The sequence below is a fragment of the Camelus bactrianus genome, chromosome 19 (assembly GCF_048773025.1).
Source record: "Camelus bactrianus isolate YW-2024 breed Bactrian camel chromosome 19, ASM4877302v1, whole genome shotgun sequence".
NCBI classification, from domain to species: Eukaryota; Metazoa; Chordata; class Mammalia; order Artiodactyla; family Camelidae; genus Camelus; species Camelus bactrianus.
In genome coordinates, this window is record NC_133557.1 from 34036342 (window position 1) to 34060317 (window position 23976).

A 23976-nucleotide genomic window follows, 5' to 3' on the forward strand; every position below is an offset into this window, starting at 1 on the left:
ATGCAGTTCTGGGTGGTAACTGCTAAGGTCCAAGCCTCCCTAAGTGAGCTCCTGGGTGAGCTGCTTCCCAGGGGAGCTGGTCTTGAGACTGAGGAGTGAGGGCGCCAGGGTCAGAGGCCGGCCCCCACCCGTGCCCACCCTGCCTGGTGACGCCGCTCCCGGCTGACCCGGGCTCGGCCATGCGACTGTTCAGGGAGGGTTATCAGCAAGTGTGAGCGCAGCGCCTGCACGCTGGGGTTCGTCTTCCTGGAACGCTGCCTCGTGGAAGCCAGCTGCCACGTGGGGGCCCGGTGGCCTGAGGCCACCACGCTGCCCAGGAAGCTGGAGCTGGCCTAGGGGCGGTCACGCGGGGAGAGCTTGGTGCCAGCAGCTCCCAGCCGGGTCCTCCCTCCTGGGGCGGAGGCCCCTGGCCCCGGGCAGCGGCCCTGGAGGGCGCCCTGCCCAGCCGAGCCCCCGCTCAAGTCCTTCACTGTGGCTTCAGCCCCTGAGTTTTGAAGGGTCTCACGCAGCGATAGCCGAGGCGCGGTGACGGTGAAGGGGGCGGGCCAAGCGGGGCGGCGCCCGGGGGAAGGGGAGCCCGAGCAGGAAATGCTAGAGAGCATCCCGCCGGCGGTCATGCGGCCGGGGCTCCGACCGCTTCCGGGGGCTCCGGGCGGCACAGTGGGCGAAGGGCCTCAGGACGCGCAGCGGCCCCACGCCGGCAGCAGCGGCGGGCCGGGGGCGACTCGTTTCTCAGAAGCCCCAGACCTCAGGCCCCGCCCCGCCCCCCCCAGGCTTCCGGCCGCACCCGCGCGGCCGAGGCGCACGAGCACCGGGCCAGGTGGAGGTGGGGGCCACCTGCCCGCGCGGAGCTATGTTGAGGTTCCGGCGCCCGAAGGCCTTTGAGGGGAGAGGTTCACCCGCTCGCTGCGCCGCACGCGCAGCAGCCAGCCTTCAGTCCCCGGTGCAGGCGCGGGTTTCCAGGCCGAGTGACCATCCTCGGAAAAACGTCAGACAAGGGATCTTTGTTCACTGTTGATGCAGAGCAGAGCTGCTGTGTTGACGGGAAGTGACACCTGGCGGTCCTTGGGGGGGGAGGCGGGGCCTGGGGGGGAGGACTTTCCGGAGGCGGGATGGAGGGGGTGGGGGGATGGAGGGGTGGGGCGGGGGTGGGGCTGGACCTTGGGGAGGGGGAGGGGCCTTGAGGAGGGCGCCCTCGTGAGGGTTCCATGGCCTCCGGGCCGCTGGACTCCAAGCACCCGAAAACCTGGCCCAGCGGCTCCTTGAAGTCCGGGCACGGAACTGACCCGCATCGCCGGTCAGAACCGAGAGGCCAGGCCTTGCCCCGCGGACCCTACGCCCGGGGCCGAGTGGACCTGAGACTGCAGCCGCAGGACAGCACGGCGTCTTGCGGTGATGTCAGGACCGCCCTCCTGATTTCATTTGAGGAGTGCGGACCTCTGGCGGGTCCAAGCGGCGCTGTGCTGTAAACCAGCCGCGGGGAGCGGAGGGGACCCACAACGCCCCCCCCCCCCCCGTTTTGCAGTGTCTCCTGATTTCTGTGGTGTAGACACTGACTGCCGCAGACTCCTAGCCAGTCCAACAGCCAGCTCCCCGAACTGCTGACGACGCAGCGGGGAGCGCCTCAGCCAGCACGAGAGCAGGGCTCCCCTGACCTGCGCGCCTCCCGCGGGTGCCCGCGCCCAGGGCACCCCCTCCCCTCCCCGCTGACATCGGCCGCGGGCAGGTGGGCGGTCGGAGGCGGAGGCTGAATCACGCCCAGGCCCAGGCCGGTCCGGTGCGCGCGGAGCCCAGGGCACGGGCCCTGCGCTCTGTGGACCGCTGGCCCGGGAGGATCGCGGCCGGCATCTCTCCCTGGAGCTCCGTCGCCACCTGGCGGCGGGGTCCCCGCGTCTGGGTGCCCGGCGGGGGTGCAGGTACTTCCCGGGACCCAGATGGTGTGACCCAGGCACGTGAGGGTTGCTGCGTCTGGGGCGGAAAGCCACGTGGCCAGACGAAGCCCCGAGGACCTGAGCCCCCAGCCCCTGGTCAGGTGCTCAGCTTCCTGCCTCCCTGCTGCTCCCTGCAGGTGTGTTTCGCGCTGTGGTCTCAGGCTCTGCTCTACAGGGACCGAAGTGGGGACCAACCCCAGTTCGCTCCTGTGCCGCAGCGCTGCCCTCCCCTCCCCTCCCTTCCCCTGGTGCCGATGTAGGTGCCACAGGGTCACGTCCCTGATCTGGCCGGGCGTCCAGGCTCCTGAGTGCCCTGTCCAGCCTGACCCGCCTCCGGCAGGACAAACTCCAGGAGCCGGACAATACACATTCTGCTCCTCCCAAAACTCTGGGTTGGAAAAGTGACTGAAACAAGGAAGTATTTCTTTCTAAAAGCGTTTTAATATTTTTTTCAAAATCTCAGCTTCCCAAATATATATAATGTATAATAGTGTAACATTAACATACAATGTATATTCACATATAAAGTAATATATAGTCCCAGCTTCCCATATATATGAACCATACATACTATGTTACAATACATGTCAACATATTACATGTATTATTCTTTATATGTATTTGGGAAGCTGGGATTTTGAGAAGATTTTAAAGGCTTTTAGAAAGAAAGACTTCCCCGCTTAGGAAGGAAGTTCCTAAATTACGAGAAGAACGTCTCTAATTTTGCCCAGAGAGGATCACATTAGCGGTTTGGTACCTGCTTCTCTGCAGCTGCTCTCGCCTCAGCGGCTTATGTGTGCACACGTCCTCTAAAGTGGCAGGACTTTTGCAGCTTTGCGTTTCCTTAGCTGCGCGTCTCAGTCGGCTTCCCAGAGGTGTCTGGGCTCGGACACCTCCAGGACGAATGCTCTGTGATGTGTTTGCGGTTGTCTGATCGATCCCTGATGGGAGACCTGCATCTAATTTCTCACTCGCACCTGCTGCTTGGTGATCTCACCCCCCAAACCCAGAGGGTCTTATGCGGGGCCAGTGGGAGGTGCTGGGTCCCAGGCTGGCATCTGTGTCCCCCTAGGAGTCACACCCACCTGGCAGAGATCAGGGGACAGTGCGTCTGTGCCCTGTCACCTGCTACGATGGGAACGTTCTGTCCTGCCTCTTGTTCAGTTTTGCACATTTGCTGCTGTTGACGCTGGGGACTCTGAAGCCACCTGAATACAGCTCCAGTTACATTTGGGCCAAGAGATGTGACACAAGGGGGACCAGCAGAGCCTGGAGGATGAGCGCCGTGTCCCGGCCCCGCATCCTCACGCAGTGTGCCCCCGCAGGCCTTGAGCCGGAGGAAAGACATCCTTGGAGACACACACATTGTTTCGGTTGCTATGGCTTCACAACAGACCAGCCGAAGCCTCAGCAGCTTTAAACAGCGGTGTTTATTGACCTCGCGTGTGGGTCAGGGATCTGGATGAGCACAGGACGTGCGGGGCTCTGCCGGACAAGCCTGGCTAGCCGGGCCCAGTGCCCTCTCCACGTGGTCTCCCCCACGTGGAGGCCAAGCCCCAGGAGAGAGAGGCGGCTTAGCCTCGGACGTCAGCACAGCACCGTGTGAAGGGTGTGGGGGACGGACGCGGCTCAGTGTCACCAGTTCATCATCCAGGCTTCTGTCCAGGTGACCTCAGTGGTCATGCAGGCTGGACGCTCAGGGACAGTGTCGGTGGACTGGAGAGCGGGCTGGGACTGAGCAGGCTGGGGCTGGGGAGACGGTCCCAGGGAGGATGCAGGGGGTCCTGGAGGGTCCTTGGCCCTCTCGGGCCTGACGATACCCCAGGTGGAGGGGACGGCTGCAGGCTCCAGGCAGGGGAGGAGGTGGATTTGATGATGGAAGGCACTGTGTTGCTGGTGGGCCATTAGGTCCTTCTGACCCAGAGCCCCACCAGTGGCAGAAGATGAAGAAGGTGGGACAGTGCAGCCTCCATTGTGCAGCTGGACCCAGGCAAGGGGCAGGGATTTTTTCCACCCTGTCCCGTAGCCATAGGGCCTCCTCCCAACAACAAGTCTGAGGCCTTTCTGCCAGGGAGGACAGGCCGGGGCCTCTAGCAGCCCTGTTAGGTGGCAAAGGCTGAGGCCACCTGGTCTCCCTGCGTCCAAGAAGCCAGTCATTTCTCAGACAAAACTCGGGGGTGGCGGGCCTCCTGTGACTGCAAACCCCTGTCCCGCCTCAGATGCAGCTCCCTGAGCTGGGGTTCAGTGGCGTGCCCTGAGCCAGGCTGCTAAACGGGGGCAGGCTGTTGCTGCTCAGACTAACACCCCAGGATTCCTCTCCTCCATTTCCCCTTCCTTCAGGAAGCCCTCCATGACTTCCTGCAAGCAGGGTTCCAGCATCTGCCCCGAGCACCCAGTGCTCCAAGGCGAACGTGAGGTTGGCTGGCCCAGGACCTGCCTTGGCTGAGTCCTCCAGGCATGAAGCGCCGTCTGGTCCACAGCGGAGGCCAGACCCCCTCGCAGGCCTTGCTGGGCAGAGGGCACAGGACCACAGTTCTGACGGGGGCTGGACGTGATGGGCTCGTCCCCTGCTTGCCCCCAGGGAAAGGAAAGTGGGATCAGGAGTGTGGGTGACGGATGGGAAGCGGTCTGAGCTCCCGGCCGCTGGCTCTGGTCACGTCCGCAGGGTGCACTCACCCATGTTCTCCGTGGGGCGGCAGGTTTGTTACCCCAGCGTGCAGGAAGGAGGCTCATGAGGCTTGGACCCCAAGAACGACGGACCGTTGTGAGGAGAAGCTGTAGCCGGGGCACGGAGGAAGGGCTGGGCCGTGCCCTTCCCGGGGGTGGGGGCCCATCACCTGGGCACTGCTACTCACATGGGGGCACCCACCTGCCCCGTTCCTGGCAGACCCTGCTGGAGCCGTGGGGCCACTTACCTGGAGGAGACTGGGGTCCGGGTGACCCCACTGCAGACACTCAGGCCCACCTCCTCCAAGTTCCCCCAGAGCCCCCGAGCTCCCCGCAGGCCCCACTCACCCGAGCTCACTGCAGTCTGTGGGATGCTTTGGGGGAGGGATGCACAATTTTGGTGCAAACAGAATGTGACTCTTGTTCATGATGGAGAAGAGGGGGGTGACACCAGCGTGACCTCGCCATGACAGTTTAGAGAGTTGGGCAGGGGCTGAGGTGAGTGGAAGGGTGCTGGTGGGAAGGAGGGAGGGAGCTGGGGGTGTGTGTTAATCCCAGTGCTCGGGAGGCCAGGCAGCAGAGCCAGGACTCAGCCGGCAGGGCCAGCCTCCAGCCCAGCAGCCTGGCCCCGCGCGGAGCCCACGTGGCTGGAAAGGGGCACGTGTGAGCCACGCCCCTGCCCGGACCCGGGTGTCTGGGCTCTGATTAATTAGTATCGGTGCTCTGTCGTCATCCTCGAATGAAGCTCCCGGTAAGGGTTGCCGTGGCCACGGGGCTCTGGCGCGTGAAGGGCCCTCCGAGTCCTACACAAGGCGCTCAGGCGGCTCTGAGCCGAGCGCCAGGCCCAGCACCTCTTCCTTCTGCTGCATCCGAGGATCCGCGGTGCTCCTGGTAGGAGCCCGTGATGGCAGGCTGTCGTGCATTGTTTCCTCTGTGCCCTCCCAGCAGCAGCACCAGGGTCAACAGGGCAGAGGCTCTTCCACCACTGAGCAGAAAAGGAGACAGAGGTTCACAGAGGACCAGTGACTCACCCAAGCCTAGTTAGGACCATCCAGGCCTTGTGTCTGGTGAGGATGCTGATGATACTGGGCAGGTCTGCAGCATCCAGCGCTGGGCTCGGGTGGGCCCACCCAGCGTCCCAGCAGCGTGTGAAATTAGTGCAGGCAATCATCCCCACTTTTCAGGTGAGGGGAGAGGCTCAGAGAGGGTGAGTTACTTGCCTCAGGTCACAGAGCAAGTGAGAGGCTGAGCTGGGCTCCTGGGCTGCTGGGGTTGCAGTGGCTCCTGTCTCGTGCCGTGTTGGGAAGTGGCCATAGCAGGGTGCTGCCCCCCGTCCCCGCGCCGGCCCGGCAGCGGGGAGGCCGGGAAGGCGGGGATTACACTGTGTCCACTCACGGCAGCAGCCCGGCTTTGCTCACAAGCTGGAGCGCGTTTCACAGACACGGCGGCGGATCTCCCTGGAAGCCTCAGCAGAGCGGCCCCTGCAGTGTCTCCTTCCAAAGGGGCCGAGTCTTCCTGCCTCACCAGCGCACAGGCCCATGCGGGAGCCAGGCGGGGTGTGAGAGCAGCTGCGGACGAGGCCCGGGCAGACCTGGGGGCGGGGGGCGCACCTGACGCAGTCCAGCTGCTATGCCCGTGTCCCCGTAATTACTGTCGCCGGGCCCGCTGTTCCGGCCTCCTAATTAGGGCGACGCTGACCTCTGTGTCCCTGCAGCTCGTCCCGCTCGTGTTAGACGACTGCGGGCCGCGCGTGGTCAGACCTTTGTTCCCAGAGGCTGGGCTTCCAGCTGGGATGTCGACCCCCTCCTCCGTGTTCTGGGCGGGGCCTGGGGTAAAGGCTGGCTGCTTCTCCGCTGTGCTCGTCCTGGGCTTGATGGGGTCAGAGGAACGCAGCCCTCTCTCCTCTCCTCGACGCCGGGGCTTTGTCCCATGGACCCGCTCCCGGTGGCCCTCTGCCTGCGAGCAGCCCGGCAGGTAGCCCAGGTCAGGCTCAGTCGGGGGCTGCCGGCTGCTGAGGCAGGAGGACCCCGTGCCCTGAGGCTCAGGCACAGGGTTGGTGCTCATTCACTGAGAGTCCAGAGGGCTTCCAGGTTGGCGGGTGGCCCCTCCAGCTGAGGATCCTCCCAGGCCTTGTCCTCGGTGTCCTCCACTCCGGGGGTTCGGGGTCCATCCCTGTATTTACCAGGTCCAGCTGCAGACGGGGGAGGAGGTGAGGAAGAACAGCCAGGTCCCAGGCCCCGGACCAGACGCTGGCAGCCTGTCCCTCCTGCCCCAGGCGAGCCCGGCCTCCTGCAGGCGCCCCCCTCCCCCGATCCCACCTAAACCTCTGTCACTGTCCTCAAAGGGACTTGGGGGTCCCAGGAAGCACAGTGAGGAAGTGGGCATGCGAGGCTGGGACAGCAGGGAAGCCAGTTAAAAAGGGGTGAATAACTGCTTTCCTGGGTATTTTCCTGAATGAAGTGGAAGCTTGTGGTCCCACGAAGGCCTGGACACACGCAGCAGCAGCTTAGTTTGCCATCGTCAAACTGCGAACAACCCAGACGCACCTGCACAGACGGTGCTGCGTTTACAGGGACCCTCAGTGATGGAGGGACAGTGGTGGGGGGCCTCAGTGATGCAGGGACAGTGGGGGGGGGCTCAGTGATGGAGGACAGTGGGGGACCCTCAGTGATGCAGGGACAGTGGGGGGGCCTCAGTGATGGAAGACAGTGGGGGACCCTCAGTGATGGAGGGACAGTGGGGGACCCTCAGTGAAGCAGGGACAGTGGGGGGGCCTCAGTGATGGAGGGACAGTGGGGGACCCTCAGTGATGGAGGGACAGTGGGGGGGCCTCAGTGATGCAGGGACTGTATCAAGGACTGCAAGGACCTGACGACAGGTTGCCAACTTTCAGCCCAGGGGTGACGGGGAGGGTCACCGTGACACTCGCCCCGAGATCGATGATCCAGGACACCTTACTCGTTTCAAGACCCCTGACCTCATCCCCTACTCCCGGCTCGCACTCACCTGGGGAGGACCGGCTAGACATCAAAGCACAAGTTCAATGTCATTAAATTCTGGACACGTGTAAGGGAGGCCTTCCCGCCCTCTCCCTGCAGACGCTGTGGAGCTCCGCCATAAGTGTGTGTAACTGACCTGCACTTGATAAAAGCAGGGAAACGAGGCACTTGGGGGCGGGTGGGAGGGAGGGCACCGTGTAACCGGGCCGGGATCAGTGAGCATTTATCCAGAGGGGACACAGGCCGTGAAGCCTGAACAAATCAATGCCTCAGAAGCAAACTCAGAGGAAGAATGCGGAGTGATTTTGAGGTTTTCCTGCCACTGATGGGGTGAAAGGGGAGGCAGTGGTGTGGGGTGAGGGTCCCGCGGGCACTCCCGAGGCAGAACCAAGCAGCAGCAGTGGCCGGGTGCACTGTCTCCAGAAGATGGAAACAGGAAGGACGCCCAGGCGGGCTGGCGAGAGGCAGTCCTCACGCGCTGCTATGAGTTCCCGCGGCAAAACCGGGGTGCTGGTGGGATGCGCGGCCCCTGAGTGTGTGGGGCCGGTGGTCAGCGGGCATCTGAGTGAGGCTGGAGGGCGCAAAGGCACAGCCGGTAGACCAGCTCGTGCCCACGGCGGCTGACATCCGCGGGAGGAGCAGGGTTCTCTTCTCGCTCCCCGTTACGGCATCACACGCTCTCAAGGGTGACTGTGACCACATGAAGCTTTCACTTGGCCTCATTTAGAAACTATTTTAAGACGCATCTCCAGGTGTCCCCTGAGGTCGTCTGACCCTCGAGCGTAGTCAGCTTCCTCATCTACGTCACAGGTGTTGCCATCAGTGCGGGTGCTTGTCACCACCGACACTCCCGGAATTGCCCTCCTCCCGGCCACCCTAGGTCCTCACGTGTGGCTTCCCTGTGAGCCTCTCTCATCCTTTGCCGATGGAAGTGGGCAGCGTCCTGTCCAGGACTTCGTCGGGGAAGGCGGACGCCAGCCTGGCGCACGTCTGGGTGATGTCCCCGCCGCGATGACACGGGAGGTTAAAGCTGGAGGACCTGAGCTCGGAGTCCCTAGGCTGTCAGGCTCCCTCTCCCAGGACTGGTGTGCGTGTCTGTGGCACCGGAGTTGGTGCTAGGCCTCTCGGTGTCACCCCTTGGACGGACCCTTTGATCTGGGGCCCGCAGGCACCGGTGGACAGACAGGTGGGCAGACCTGGCCGGGGCTGAGGGCAGAGGGTGGGGAGGGTCTCGAGGGCACTGCGGGCCGTGTGTGTGTGTGTGTGGTGGAGCGGAGCCAGTCGTGGGGATGGAAGACGCTCGAGCTTGGGTGGTGGTAGAGCTGAGCTGTGTCCCCCCAGACCCGTGTGTTGGGTCTTAACCCAGCACCTTGGAGGGTGGCTGTCATTGCAGATGGGGTCTTCACAGAGTGCAAGTTGAAACGAGGTCACTGGGGTGCGTCCTAAGCCCCTGGGGCTCTGGAGGCGGCACTTCCTAGGTGGAGGCGACCGTGGGGTGGCTCCCCAGAGGGTGTCTCCTCCCCGCGTCCCCACCCAGCCTTCCTCCCTGGGTGTCGCGTTCCTCTTCTAATGACGCTGGGAGCAGTTTCCCCCTGAGACAGAGGCTCTGCCGGGCCTGGTGCAGGACTGCGGGCACCGAGCAGGGTCCGCCGGCCACGCACGCTTCACATTGCAGGTTCGTGTGATTTTGAAAAGGCCTGTTGTCTGAGAGCCCCCGAGAAGCCAGCTGGAGGGCAGGCTGGGGCCTGGAACAGCTGGGCTTCTATTTGGGAAGCAGCGAGAGTGCTGCCGGCCCCGTGTTGCTTGGACTTGGCTACAGTCGGAGAGGGGCCCTGTCTGTCCTGAATCAGCCACCGGCGCCGGACACGGCCGTCTCGCCCTCCTAACTACTCAGGCCTTCCTGAGAGGACACACGGGGCTGAGCTGCGCGGTTTCGTGGCCCTGCCCCTAATTCAGCCTGAAGGAGACCCCATGTGAGCTCCTTCCACTTAACCAGGAATCCGTGTTCACCAAGTGAAACAGAAAACTCGTATCTTACAAAACGTGCTGGGACCACGTGCAGGGAATGGAGACGTCACGGCAGGGGACGAGGATGGTCACTTCCCCAACTTGATTGTTTAATGAAAGAGTTTGAATCCAATACGGATTCTCCAGTGTAGACCGATGGCAGAGCAAGTCACTGTTTATTCTTCAGCTGAGTCACGCTGGACACGGATGACCTGGGGTGCCACAACCCAAGGCCCGAGGGACTGGACAGTGGCCTGGGGGCTGCCGTGCCCTCGCCCCTCAGATGCGAGGTGTCTCCCCTGTCATCCATCTCTACTTCTCTGTCTCACTGCCTCCCTACCTGCCTTTCCTCTTCCATCTGGCCCCAAATGACCTGATTCCAGTGAAACCCAAGCCCAGCCCCCAGGGGTCAGAGGTCAGAGGTCTTGCCGGTCCGAGTGCCCGGCAGAGGCTGAATTCGTGAGCCTGTTCCCCTGGTGGGGTAAGTGCGGCCCCAACTCCCTAGTTGCGGGAGAAGTTCTTCTGGGTGACAAGGACACTGACGGCCGTGCTCAGCAAAGGGGCAGCCATCCCACTGCCCGGGGCTCAGATCCGCCACCGCGGCGCGTGCCCCGCCGGCCTGGGTCAGCGGAAAGAGGAGCCCAAGGTCAGAGCTACCCCGACGCTGCTGCGGGCCTGGGGTGGGGAGGCAGCACCTGGCTGGTTTCAGAGCGCGCGGCTCCTCCCTGGGAGCCCCAGCCCGGGACGTGCCACCTGGCGCTTCTCCCCGAGCGCCCGACCACCCGTCCTGGTCGGCCGCGCTGTCTTCTCCACCGGGCAGGTCTGGGCAAACCTCTAGAGCCCCAGGGGCTTCCCTGCCCGAGACCCACTTGGGGCGCCCAGGGAGCCACCCCCCGGGGTGGGGGCTCCAGGCCCCGTGCCTGCTCTGCCGTCGACCCTGGACCCTGTTCCCAGGCCGCGCAGGCGGCCCCACCGTCACTCCCGCGGCGCCGGACCGCCGGCTCTCGGCTCTCAGAAGCAGCTGTGCGTTGCGCACAGGGTCTGCCCGTGGCCGCCCGGAGCCCTGACCCCTCCCATGGGCTCAGCAAGATGACAAATTATCACTCGATCTGCACGCTTGGCTGGCAGGTGTGACGCCCGTCACTGCTTTGCTAACGGGAGCAGAATCTCCTGGTGAGAACCGGGGCTGAGCCCGCCCCTGACCCCGGCTGCTCAGCGCATCCTGAAGATGGGGGAGGGGGGCTTTCAAGACGTCATGGGGGCCTCAGCCTCAGCCTCACAGCCCTCTGGCTCCACTGACGCTCCCAAGGTCGCCAACAGCCAGCACAGACGTGAGCGTGACCGCTGGTGGGTGGGAGACGGGACAGCCGTGTTTCCCAGATGGCAGCCTCCGCTCAGGGTCTGAGTCTACACTGAACGGTTTATTGGCAAACTGGGTCAACAGATGTCAACACCCGTGGCCACAAAGGCACGTGGACATTGAGGGGATGACACAAAATTGTCCTCATAAGGGCTGGTGCTTAACCGGCCCCCTGGGGGCCTCTGAAGCCCCAGGGCCTGGAAGGGCAGCTCAGCTCAATGACCCAGACGTTGACCCTGGAAGTGCTCGAGGTTGTTGGCAGATGGGAACGTGCCTCCACGGATGCATTTTAAAGCCAGAGCTTCCCCGAATGAGAGACGGCCCCCAGCCTCCTGAGAGGTGCCGGCTTCTGGCTGGGGCGAGGGATGCCTGCCTCGGCTTCGGGACAGGCTGGTCCTGTGTCATGGGGACCTGCTCCCAGGCAGCTGTGCGGCCCCCCGATGTCGTCTGTGTCCGCTGTTGGCACGGCATCCCGTGAACGTGGCCTCCTCCCCCAGGCTCTCCTTGGGCCCGGCAGTTCCCTGGGGAATGCTGGACCGTCTGGGCCAGCGGGACACCTGGTGATGTAGGACACCTGTGAAGCCAGGAGGCCCAGGGAAGCAGGGCGTGGAGGGGCCTCGAGGCCGGAGGCAGGCAGCCGCGGGCTTGTCCAAGGACGTGGGAGGGGTGGGCTGTTGGGGAACCAGACACCGCCTTTGCCAAGAGGATGTCTCCATAAGGCCGCCCCAGGCCCCTAACCCTCCCCACTCCCCTGCCCCCCACCTGGCACCCTCTGGCAAGGACGTGCCTGAAAACAAGCCAAAGTCCTCTCAGGTCCCTGGGAGCCCTGGCCCACCAACACGTGACTCCCGACTTTGTAACCACGGCGCGGCCCTGCTGGGGAAGGGGTAGGGCCAAGGGCCTGACGTCCGGGCTGCAGCCTGACTTCGCTGTCTCCCGGGAGTGCGACTTTGGGAGAATTTCCTGCGCTGGGTCTCTGCCGCGGAAAGAGTCTTTACAGAAAGTGGGGAGGGCGCAGAGTGGAAGGCGGTGCCCACGGGGGCCAAGAGGGGGTCCCGGGGCGCTGTGTGGCCTGGGGGAGTGCTGGTGGGTCTGCCCTCGCCCTGCTGCTGCCCTTGGGAGCATCAGGCAGGTTGCTGTCTCTGAACCTCAACTCTGACCACCTGCCCTGCCCCCACCGGGCCAGGGTCTCTGGGGGACAGCGCGGTCCCAGGGCCTGGGGCGGATTCTGTTGAGATGGTGCCCCGTCTGTGGTGGCTGCAGTGATGCTGTGGGGCTTACACTACGCCATGTGCCCACCCCCCACCACAAGGCTGAGCCGCTCGCAGGGCTGGGAGCTGCAGGCCACATGGCCCGTCAGGTGTTCTGTGACAGGCTTGGCCTGACCCTCGCACACTCACAACCACTAGGCCCTGGGCATGGCTGCCGTCCTGGTCCTGGGGAGGCTTGGCGGAGTTCAGACGGTCCAGGGAGGGCGGAGCGTTTTGCAGGGAGGGTTTCCACAGGGAAGACGGGGGCCCAGGGAAGGCAGGAGGGGGTCCGGCAGCAGCACAGAGGGGAAGGGTAGGCCCGTGGCGGTGGCGGAGGTGGGGGAGAGAACACACCGGCTGGATTCTGCTTCTCAGTCAGACCAAGGATAGGCCAGTTTGGGCACCTCTTGAACTAAAAATGGACATTTCAGGATAAATACGAGGACGTCATCTCACACACTGACTCTCGCTGAGTAAACCCGAGAGACTGGGCTGATAAGACAGGACGCTGACGAGCCACGGACGGACTCCCAGGACCTGAGAGACCTTGGCCACCCATCCCCCGCATGCCGGCAGCGGCCAGCGCCCTCCAGCGCCCTCCGTTCACCAGCAGCCCTGGGGGCGGGCCTCGCTCCGCCCGTCTCTGGGAGACGAGGTCCAGAGAAGCGTGCGCACCTCCCCAGGACCACACAGCTCGCCCTGGCCGCAAGCCCGGGGGTCTGGTCCCGCACCCTCGCTCTCCCCCAGGTTGCTCCAACTCCCCGGGGTTCGGGTTTCTTCCGTGTACCCCGCTCGGGGTGCTGCTAGAGCGTCCAGCAGACGCTGATGCCAGGTGGGTCTCAGATATGACCCGGGACGGCCGTGCTAACAATTTTCAGGATATTAGAAGTGTGTGGGGCGGAGAGGGTAGAGGCAGTGGGGGCGGGCAGTCAGCCTGAGCCCTCACTCTGGGATGGCCGCCCCTGACTGTCGCTGTGCTCTGGAATTGCCAGGCTGCATCCCTGACCAACCAGACGGCTTCGGGGCTGGGAGGCAGGGATTCTGTAAGTGCTTGGGTGGCACCACAGGGAGGCGGCCTCTGCGTCCCCCGAGGGGTTAGGATAATGCTGTTCGTCCGCGTGGCTGCTGGGAGCCCTGGGACACCCACCTGCGGGCACCTGACACCTGCTCCGGCCGCCGAGTCCTGGGGGCTCTGCACCTGCTTTACCGACAAGGGAAACGTGAGACTTAGGGGCTGATACTGGTCAGAAAGAAAAGCCGTAAGCAAAGAAGCTAAAAGATAATATTTGTTAAATAAGGAACACTCGTGAAACAGCAGTGAAATGGTATTAAAATGTCTGTGATCACGTCCTTCTCAGCGCTGGTCTGATAACATAAGCGGTAGAAGCAGCAGCTGCACTTAAAAAAAGGACAAGGAAATAGCTGTTGGCTTAGTCGACGGAGAAGGTTCGTGTCCCGTGTGCGACCACCAGTGCCACTGTCGTCACCGAGGTGTCAGGGCGGGTGGTTCAAGCGGCCCGTGTCCCTATGCTGAGGGGCGTCCGCGGCTCCTTTGCCTGGAGGTCCTGGAGCAAACCTGGGCCCCCCCCGGGAGGGGCCTGGGGAGGGGCTGGCCTGTCCCCCAGCCCCCGACCTACGAGGCCACGGATTGCATATTGCTGCGTGGGGGCTGCTGAGTGTGGACACGTTCTGGAGGAGGCCCGACATTCCCAGGGTGGGGACAGTGTGGAGGGAGACGCGCTTGGGGCCTGGGGGGCAGGTCCCCGCTGTCCTGGCTTTGCATTCTCAGGGCTGGAGCTGTCTGAAGACCGGTGACGGCCGGGGGTGCCCCGTTTCCTTCTTGCGGGGAAGGTGCGTGGGCTGGGGCTGCCAGGGGAAACGGCCCAGGCCACAGGCGGACCAGCACATGCCCCCAGCCCCTTGCCTACTGCACCACATTCTGTGGGAATAAACACACCTTCCAGTCTGAATATTGCTAATGTGACGGCGTTCCAGGCGCTGGCCGCCGCGCCCTCGCCGATCCCCCAGAATCCGTCCGGAGGCTGCCTCGCGGTCAGGGTCTTTGGAGTTTCCGCTTGGGAGGGTCGGCAGTGCCCATCCGTCTGAGCACTACATGGCTCTGAGAAGGACGTGGAAGGGTGGAAACAGAGGCTGCGTGGGCAGAGGTCCCAGGACTCCAAGTATCCTTGGTGATGACGGACACCACACAGACCCACAGGCTGCCCGGGTCCACCCTCGCCGGCTCCGCGCCTGCACCCGCTGGCCAGGCTCCTCCGGGCGCCCGGGGAGGCTCACAGGTGGTTGTTCTTGGAGAGGTAGGCGATGAGGGCCACGGCCACGCCCACGTAGATGCCGGTCCCGATGGTGATGGAGAGCACGGCCAGGAACAGGGCCCGCCGGGAGCTGGTGCTTGCCTGGTGGAAGTCCCCCTTGGCCACTGCCTTGTTGGTCTGCAGAGTTGGAGGGGGGAGGAGAGAACGGGGGTCATGGTGAGCAGGCCCGGCACAGGAGCCTTGACCCTAGCGGACCCCAGAGAGGACTTGCCGAGAGGCTGCGTGCTCCCAGCAGACGGTAGGGAAGGGAGGACTCGGGCTGTCGCTGACCCCTGCCCACCCCCACCCCCCAACCCTGGGAGGCAGTCAAAGCTTAAAAGAAAAAAATCGGGGCCCTGGGAGATACCCGCGGCCAGCAGTCGTCCAGCTGAGCACCTGCAGGGGGGCTGGGGTTGCTATAGTGGAGCCCTTCCACCAGCCCCCTCGACACAGGAGATGCCGGACTGTGAGGACTGTCACGTGATCCAGCTGTGACATCATGGGGGGGGCCGCCATTGTGAAACGGCTCCTGTGGCAGACGAGGGTGGAGGCCACCAGGGCAGGACCCCGGGAGCCCCATGTGACGCCGAGGAGGTCTGACCCCCGGCGGCTGGGGGGACTGCTCGTCAGGGCAAAGGTGGGGCCAGTCCCTCAGGACCCACCTGCAGACCCTGGACTCTCACTGGACCCCACTTCCGTGCATCCTTGGTGTGTTTCTACATTTTTACTCAAACTGAAAAACAGCGAGGTTGCAGAGGGTCAGACTCAGGGTCACCAGGAGCTACTTTCTGCCCTCCGTGGCCCTGACCCTGACCCGGTGAGATCTGGACTCATGTCGGCTCGGCTCCTGGCCCCCTTCCCTTTTCTCTGACTCTGGGCCTCGAGGGACGTTCAGTCCTCCTCCCCCGATTTTGGGCTTGGATGTGAGGGGGCGGGCAGAGAACAAGGACAATGGTGACTCACTCCGTCTCGGCTGCCGTCGCCATATCTGGTGGCCCCCAGACTCTGCAGGGCCCCTCACGCAATTCCCCGGACCTGCCTCCTGCTCTGTAGGGGACCCCTCCCTGCAGCCTAGCCTGGGCCCACCCGTGGAGCCACGCAAGCCACAGGGGGAGGAGGCCGGGCCTGGGCACCCAGCCCCCGCAGGGCTGAGCACTGACCCGCCGCGTCTGGCTTCGCGCACGTTGGTTGTGACGCATGGTAGCTGGGAGCCACGGCTCGGCTGTTACAGGCTGGCACCTGCTGGGCCCCGGCCCAGGCAGGACAGGCTCCCTGAGGGCCGCCCTCGGCAGCCTGACCCGCGGGCGCCCAGTGCTGAATCCAGGCCCCCGCCCTCCCTCCAGACGGTGGGCTCACTGTCCTCTGCTGATGTCCACCCCCCACCGCTGTGCGACCTCAATCCAGAATGAGATGCCAACCTCCCACGGGGTCCGAGGGTCCGGGGTTGGGAGCTGAAGCGGGAACCTGCTCACAGCATCCCTGCCAGGACCTGCCGGCTCCTTCCTCGCGGCCCTGCTGGCCTCCGGTCCACCGACTACCCCCAGGACAGCAGCCTGGCCTCCTGGCCTCTCAGGACCGGCTTCTGGGGGCCCTTCATGGAAGCGGCGCGGGGGGCGTGGTGCCGGCATCCTCCCCACCGAGAACATGCTGCTCGCCGACCCCAGAAGGGCCCAAAGGGAAGAGAGATTCCACGCTAAGTGTTGGGAGAACGCGGGAAATCCCAGCTCTCCCGCAGACCTGGTGGGAGCGTGAACTCTCATCCCTGCCTGGGAGACTCACGCTCGCGACAGACGTGTCCCACTCCCCGCAAACCTCCCCACGGCAGTTCCGTGTTTGGTCCCCAAGGACGCTGACGGGTGGTCCGTGACCATCCCAGCCCTGACCGCGAAGCCAGCCCAAGTCCACCAACAGTGACAGGACACATGACAACGGTCCCCGACACGCGGTGAAATGCATCTCAGGAACTCAGCGTGGGCCAGAAGGAGCTGGACACAGGGTTCTGCCAGGTTCTAGCCCGTGAAGTACAGAACAGGCCAAGCCGTGCATGGTGTTGGCAGGGAGGCCGGGGCGGAGGGCGTCTCTGGGGAGGGGCAGGAGCTGGCAGAAAACGCAGTTGAAAGCACTCACTCTCACATGGAGATAATTCGAGAGGACTCTCCGAGATCAGACGAGCAGACGGGGGCCGTCTGCAAAGCCAGAGACGCTCCTCTCCCGGGTCAGGGAAACCGCGGCCTCGGAGCCCGAGGGGGAAGGCGGGAGGGAGATGCGGGTTCCCTGTCGGGTGGGCGCAGGTGAGGCGGGGTGCGGTGGGCTTCTCCGCACTTCTCTGCCTCTAGGGGACTTCTCCACCGCTGCTCACAGCATTTCCATCCCAACTCATCGATTTCCCCTTCCCTGCCCTGCGGGGAAAAGGGCCCCGGGCCCCAGAGCCTGCAGCCCAGCGCTGACCACGGCGTGTCTCAGCTGCACGTCCACGGCCTGATGGGCTCCCCAGGGACGGGGGCCTGGTGGGTGAAAATACCAGAAATCTAAGCTCTTACGGGAAGGCTGGGTCCTGGGCTTCGGAGCCGTCAGCGTGGCCAGCTGGGATCGGAGAGCCAGGCGATGCGGGGTTAACGTCAGGACCGCTGTTTGAAGGGTCCCTGAGAGCGCCCTGGCCCCTCAGGACAAGGTCTGCGTATCACTTACCCAGGGAGGCTTGGGGGCACGCGGAAGGGCTTTTCCTGCCATTTTCACAGCTTGCCCATTTGCAGATGGGACCCACCCCCACTGCCATGTCCAGACCCCCAGGCTGACCTGGTACCGCGGGTGGTGGCTCAGGTTCCGTCCAAAACACGCCTAATGAACCGACCACGCTCCTCGCCTATGACACAAAACATCTCCTTTGCTTGAACATAAATGTTTTGGTAAATTCGTTCGAGAACAGCACGCGAGGTTGAGGCTGAGAGTCCCGGGACGTGGGGACAGCGCTGTCTTCTGGGTGAGACCACGAGGCCGCTGTGTCTGCAGGCGCGGGGAGCCTCTGCTGGGCCCCCACCCGCGTGGCCTTCACCCCCAGGGAGGGCTCGGCTCCAGACGCCCCACTGTCGACGCCCCTGCCCTGCGGCTGGGCCGTGGGCCGACGCCAAGTCCTGGCTTCAACCTGACCTGGGCCTACCGCCAGGAAATTCTGAGACTGTCCTGATTTCCCCAGGTGTCTGCTGGTCGCCACCTACGCCGCACCTCCTCCCGGGTCTCCGCGGGCAGCCTTTAATCTACGTCGCCTGAGGATGACCCTGGGCCCTGCGACCGCCCCTGAGACCTGCATCGTTGCCCTGCATGTCTTCACGGAGTGTTACGCTTTGTCGCTCTTCACAGCTTCTTCCCTGAATCCCGCTGGTCGGGTACTGACACCCCTGCAGCTGGCTGTTCAGAACCACCTCCCTTCTGGCCAGGAGACCCCGTAACTCGGGGTGGGTGCAACACAGGAGCGTGGGTGGCCCGAGGGGGCAGCGGCCAAGGTGCCTGTGGAAGGTAAACAGGTCCTGGAGGACCAGCACCAGGGCTTCTGGGAGCCGACATCTCAGGAGCCCCCGACGGGGTTCCAAGGCTGCTTGGACCAAGCTGACAGGCCTGTAAACCGCCCTCTGCCCTCAGGGTCCCTGAGATCAACTCTGGCTCTCCTAGGTTGTTTGTTTGGGGCTGTGACGAGTGACTGTTGTGAACGATCTTGCAGACGCTCCTCTGTGCCCACGTGGGGTCGTTTCTCGTGGGCAGATGTCTAGGCGGGAAGCAGGGAGACGGACGCTGATGTTTACAAGACATCGCTGCATGTTCCCCCCTGGCAGTGGGTGAGCGCCCCCCCACCCCCCGCCATGGACATGGTGATCGCCAGCATGATCCCGCTGCGGGGGGCCTGCTGGTTTTCACTGCGTGCCCCGGGGGTGCACGGCTATGAGCCCCTTCTCCCATGCTTCCTGGTCCTCCACCACCTTCCTTTGCACGTGAGCAATAAAAATCTGTCTTTATCACTGAGTCACTGTCCTTCTCTATATGGAAGGGAGGACATGTCCTACCACCAGATGAGTGAAATGGGACACGGAGAGTGAGGCGTTCAGGCGGCTGGCCTGCGTAGCGCTGGGCTTGGGGTCAGCTTCTGACTCCGGGTGACCGTGGATGTCCCGCCTGCTCAGCAAGGTCCTGGTGTGCACGGCGGGGACGCAGCGACCAACACCATCTCAGCTCCTGGAAGCTGCCTGTGCCTCACCTTGCCTGCCCCCCGGAAACAGGCTGGAAAATGGTTCGGCAAATCCTGCATTATGTTCATTTCTCTTTGCTGGGATTGTGCTGGGCTCTGAGTCACTCTCGATTTTGGTGCCTCAGTGCTTTATAAATGGCCAGAAGGGCCCGGATGGTGAGTTCCGAGGGCTCACGTGCACGGCGTGGACTCTGTGGAGCTGGGTGATGGACAGGACTGCTGGATCTCTTCCCCGTGGCCTCATTTCCCTTCCTTCTTCCCTCCTCCTCTGGCCCCATCTCTTTGTCTCTCTGTTGTTTCAAGATTTCCATACCTGTTTGGAACACCCTGATGTCTCGGCTCTCCCGGGCGAACAGGGAGGCACGCCTTGGTCACATGGCCTCGGGCAGTCACTGTGTCACCGCTGGGGCTCCACCCACCTTGGGGCTCCACCCACCTTGGGGGTCTTCCCTGGTGGTGTGAGCGCTGGACCCGGGGTCGCGATGTGCAGGGCAGTGGTCCCCTCTCCGGGTGCCCACCGCACCCTGCCTTCAGGGTCTAGAGCTTAGATTCCGTGTGGGACGACCACGGCCCCTCCTGCCTGGGCTCTGGGGGCCGGAGCCCGCGGAGTTGAGACCGGTTTTCACTTCCGGATTCTTGGAAAAGGCTGGGATCAGCCTTCAGATGAGGGAAGGGCCACATAGAGGTGAGGCAGGTGGAATGAGGGTGGGTGAGGTGCCAGGTGCGTCCCTTGGAGGATGGCAAACTTGGCTGTGGCCAGTGTCCCCCATCTCTGCCGTGCGTACCCCGGTGTCCTCTGTTGGTTGGGGTGGGACATCTGAAAGCTCTGATACCTTGGATTCTTGGAGACCAGTGCCCAGAGGGGAGCATCGTCCTCTACAAGGGCCTTCCTGAAACAGACACCCTCCCAGGTGCACGCAGCTCCCTGTGTCCTTAGTCCACTGACCACGACCTTCCTGTGGACGTCTTCGGTTCCCTCTGCTGTAAGTCGATGGGCCTTGAGGGGGGTGACCCCCACCGAGGGCCCCCCACCAACACACCGCCAGGAGGCAGAGCCACCTGGGCTCCACACAGAAGACGCTTTGCTCCATCCAGACTCCAGGTTCACGGCTTCCAAAGAGGGTCACCTGACCGACCATGGGCTCTGGCCGCCCCCCAGAGCTCTCCATGTGCCCCTGGCAGCTGGGGCTGCTCCTCTCCTTTTCCTTCCAAGGAAGTTTTACACAGGGAAGGCGCTGAGCAGCTAGGCATGGCCCGGGAGCTGGAACACGCGAGCGGGCCGCCCTCACTCAGTTCCCCGGTTCCCAGCTGGGACCACTCGCCTCTCCTCTGAGTGCCATAAGCACAAACGAGTGAAAATGGTTTAACATCCACGCTTACACCCACTCCATGAATCTAAGATCTAAAGATACTGCCACAGCCGAGAGTACCAACTCCTTAATTTTTTGTCACTGCCTCTGCTCTCCAGCCCCGAGGATCTCCGTGTGCGGTGGCCATGAGCACTTCGTCGGACATGCAAGTTCGCACCGTCGGGGGGGGTCCTCCCCAGCTGGGTCTGGGGCCCAGAGGGGCCCCTGCGTTAGGTTCTTCACCCCGTGCATCAAACACAGGCCCACGAAGGCCCCTTTCCACTCTGGGAGCAAAGCGTCTTGCTGTTGAGAAGGATGGTTTTCCACTTCCAAGGCTGGAGGTAGAAGCCAGCGTCAGCTCCGGGCACTGGGGCTGGGGACCCCTCATGCTTCCAGCTGTCGACAGGCCGGCCAGGAGAAAGGCTCCTAGAGCAGGAAACTCGGTCTTCCTCAAAGGACGTCAGAACGTGGAGACACCGAGCACCCCGGCCCCACGCGGACCCTGCCCGTCACAGAAAGAAGCCTACGAGGGGGGCCCGAGCGCCAGCCGCTCACGGGCGCAGGTGATTCCGACACGCGGCCGAGGAGGGGACCGTCGTCGCACGGAGACAGCGATTCTGTGAGCCGAGGTCCTCGCGAGGGCTGGCAGCTGGCTCTCAAGGAGCCGGCCCACTTCCCCGAGGTGCTGGGCTCCGGCACAGAGCTCTCCCCCGTGAAGCCTCCGCAGATGCGGCCTCTCCCTCCTGGGACAGGAGGGTCCGCTCCCTCGCCCGCTGGCTAGCCTGGCTGGAGCTTTGTTTGTTTATTTTTATTTTTTAGAGTTTTATTAGTTTCATGGATCTTTTCAAATTTTATTGATTCCTCTTTTCAAAGAGGTGGCTTCTCATTTTGATGGCTTCTCTACTGCTCTCCTGCTCTCAGTGTTAGCCGGTTTCTTCTCTAATGCTAATGATTCTCTTCGTTCTGTGTGCTTTAACTTACTCTTGTTTCTCCGGTTTCGTAGGGCGGCTGCTTGGGTTATGACTTTTAGATCTTTCTTCTTTTCTAATATTTGCATTTAATGCTGCAAGTTTCCCTCTCAGCACTGTTTTAATGACACCCCACAAATTTTGATGTTTTATTTTCATTCTCATTTAGTTCAGAATATTGAAAAATTTCCCTTGTGTCTTCTTTGACCCATGAGGTGCAAATCTTGAATTCTGAGTTTATCCCGTCCCACCCCCTCTACCCACTGGTAACCATAAGTTTGTTCTGTGTGTCTGTGAGTCTTTCTGTTTTGTAAATAAGATCATTTTTCTTTTTCTTTTTCTTTTTCTTTTAGATTCCACATCTGAGTGATATCACACGGCATTTGTCTTTCTCTGTCTGGCTGACTTCACTTAGAATGACCATCTCCAGGTCCATCCATGCTGCTACAAATGGCATTATTTCATTCTTTTTTTATGGCTGAGTAGTATTCCACTGTATAAATACACCAGAGCGCCTTTATCCAGTCGTCTGCCGATGGACATACACTTCCTTTTGAAGTCTGTATCTCAGTCATCTAAGTCTACTTTTGAACAGCCCCATGCCGTCTCGAGAGCGGTCCAGGTACCTCGTGACGGAAGGTCCCTGTGCCCCCAACCCTGCTGTCACTTGCACGTATTCCTGTGTCACCGAGCGCTGGTAAGCACTGTTACATGTCACTGCTCTTGCTCTGCACTGACAGCAAGCCTTTAGGTGAGTTAAGAATAAGCAAAATAGAAGTGCTTCCCACCCTGGCAGACAGCTCCTCTCGGGGGAACCCCCCTGCGGGTCAGTACAGACAGGCCTCCTCTGCCTGTGCCTCTCACACCTCCCAGGTGCTGAGGGACAAGGACACACTGACGGTGCCCGTGCAGGGACCTGCTGCCTCCCGTCCCCCCAGCGGCAGCCCTGAGGAAACAGCCTGAGCTCCGACGGTGACCGTGGAGCTTGGGGGGCCGGGGGGGCTGGCTCTGAGGGGCCCCACCCAGTACGGGTCCTTCCCACCCACCCTCCTGAGGGGTCCTGGGGGCCCGGTCGCGGTGAGTTCAGCCGAGGTTCCAGCAGCACAGACGAGATGCTGGTGCTGAGCACAGACCTGCTCGTTGTTCCGGCGGAAGTGATTCACTGGTACCGTGCCATCATCCCCCAGCAAAGCTGGCCCAGCGCTAAGCCCGAGGCCACCTCCGCAGCGGACCCTGAGCAGTCCTGAGTCGCGGGCTGAGACGGGCCTGTCCGGGGTGAGACCTGCCGGCCCGGCGCCCAGGCCCGAGCCTCCGGCTACGGGGCCCGGGCTTCGCGGGGGCTGCGCCTCGTCCTCCACGGCGTCTGACGGTTGTCGCTGCTGTTTCAGTTGAGGAAACACTAATTCTCGAAGACGCCCCGCCCTCGGCCATGGGGACTGGTGCACAACATGCACGGTGTGAAAAAAGAGCCAAGGAAAACGAGGAGACTCTTCCGGAGAGAGGAAAGGTCGCGGCAGCGCCTGCAGCGCGTGGGCTGGCCATCAGCTCTACTGCGTGGAGGACGCGGGCGAACGCACAGCGGGAAGGGGCGCTTTGCCTCGGAGCGTCTTTTTTTCCAGCTTCAGTAGATGAGAGTAAGATATGAAGGTAATGAGACTGCTGCGGAGATGAGGTCTTTTCCTCCTCGGCTTTGCGGGTTGGTGGAGTAACGGGCTGGTAGGAGTGTAATTTGTGGGCCAGAAATGACTCTGGCAAGAGAAGGACAGACAGGTGGAGCCGCTGGTGCCCGTGAGCCCGGCGTCCTGACCGGCAGCCACGCTGCGGGACCACCCCCGGGGCTCCCCCAGGACCTCGGGGCCGACAGTGCAGAGGGCAGGCCCCTCCCTGCAGGGAAGGGAGGTGGGACAGTCAGCCGGGGCGGCCGTGAGCCTGCGATGCCCCCTTAGTCCCGTCGGACAGGGAGCCGGGGGTTCTCCTTTGTCAAATCCCAGCGCGGAGCTGGGAGGGGCGCGTGGAGCGGCCCGGGGGTGGGGGGACCCAGAGCCGGTGGGACCGCGCCGGGGGGGACGGGGGCCTGGTCACACCCCCAGAGGACCCCTCATCTTTTGGTGCCTGGACCCCTTTGAGAGCTGGTGGAACCGATGGACTTGCTCAGGACAGTGTTTTTAGGTTCATAAGCTGAAATACAGAGAGTTACAACAGGAACCAAATCTACTGAAACAGAGCCACGAAGACGTTAAAAAGCCACTCGTGATCACGTTACGCGTGACGCTCTGTTAACGGCTCCAGCCGGCCCCTCGTGCTGGAGCGTGGGTTCCCCGAGCAGACGTGAGCGTGAACGGTATCTCGAGACAGCACGCTCAACGGCCCCGTAATGAGAAGCGGCCGCGCTTCCCACGGGGGACGGAGGCTCAGCAGAGGCGCTGCCCGCGGTCACAGTCGGGAGAAGCGCTCAGCTTCAGTCAGAGGCTGGTGAAACCTGAGGAGCTCGCTCCACCCTGATCGCAGAAGTTCCAGATGATTCTCCTGCCTCTCAGGCGTCTGGGCACCTGCCCTCTGGACAGGACAGTGCATGTTCTCTGAGCTGGAAGGGCATTCCTGGGGGGGTGAACGCGGGTGCCTGTTTTAGGGACGACGTGGGGGTTTCCCATGCCCGGTGTCGCCAGCAAAGCTGCCTGTGAGAAGAGACCACCCGGAGGGGGGAGGTCGGCTCGGCGGGCCCAGGAGCAGGCCAGGTGGGCACGGCCATGGTTCCCGTGCTCCGGCAGTATTTCCTTGTCACTGAATCAGGGCTCACGAAGCTGCCAGCACAGACAGAGGGACATGGACAAAGTGTGCTCATGGGGACCTGTGACGACAGGACAGCTGGTGCCCGGCGTCCCTGCATTTCATTCAG

The 23976-nt window shown here is 62.9% G+C and overlaps 1 protein-coding gene across 3 annotated transcripts in view; it reads right to left on the minus strand.

Moving 5' to 3' along the window:
- Positions 1–13480: 13480 nt before the first annotated feature.
- Positions 13481–23976, minus strand: part of SYNDIG1 (synapse differentiation inducing 1) — a 65208-nt gene continuing 54712 nt past the window's right edge. For 2 of the 3 annotated variants that reach the window (XM_074347762.1, XM_074347764.1), the window contains exon 4: positions 13481–14664. In XM_074347762.1, the coding sequence (XP_074203863.1) occupies positions 14506–14664 (159 nt within the window). In that variant the 3' untranslated portion in view covers positions 13481–14505. Of the gene's footprint in view, positions 14665–15188; positions 15260–23976 lie in introns of all 3 variants that reach the window. The other variant, XR_012500737.1, reaches the window with a different exon arrangement.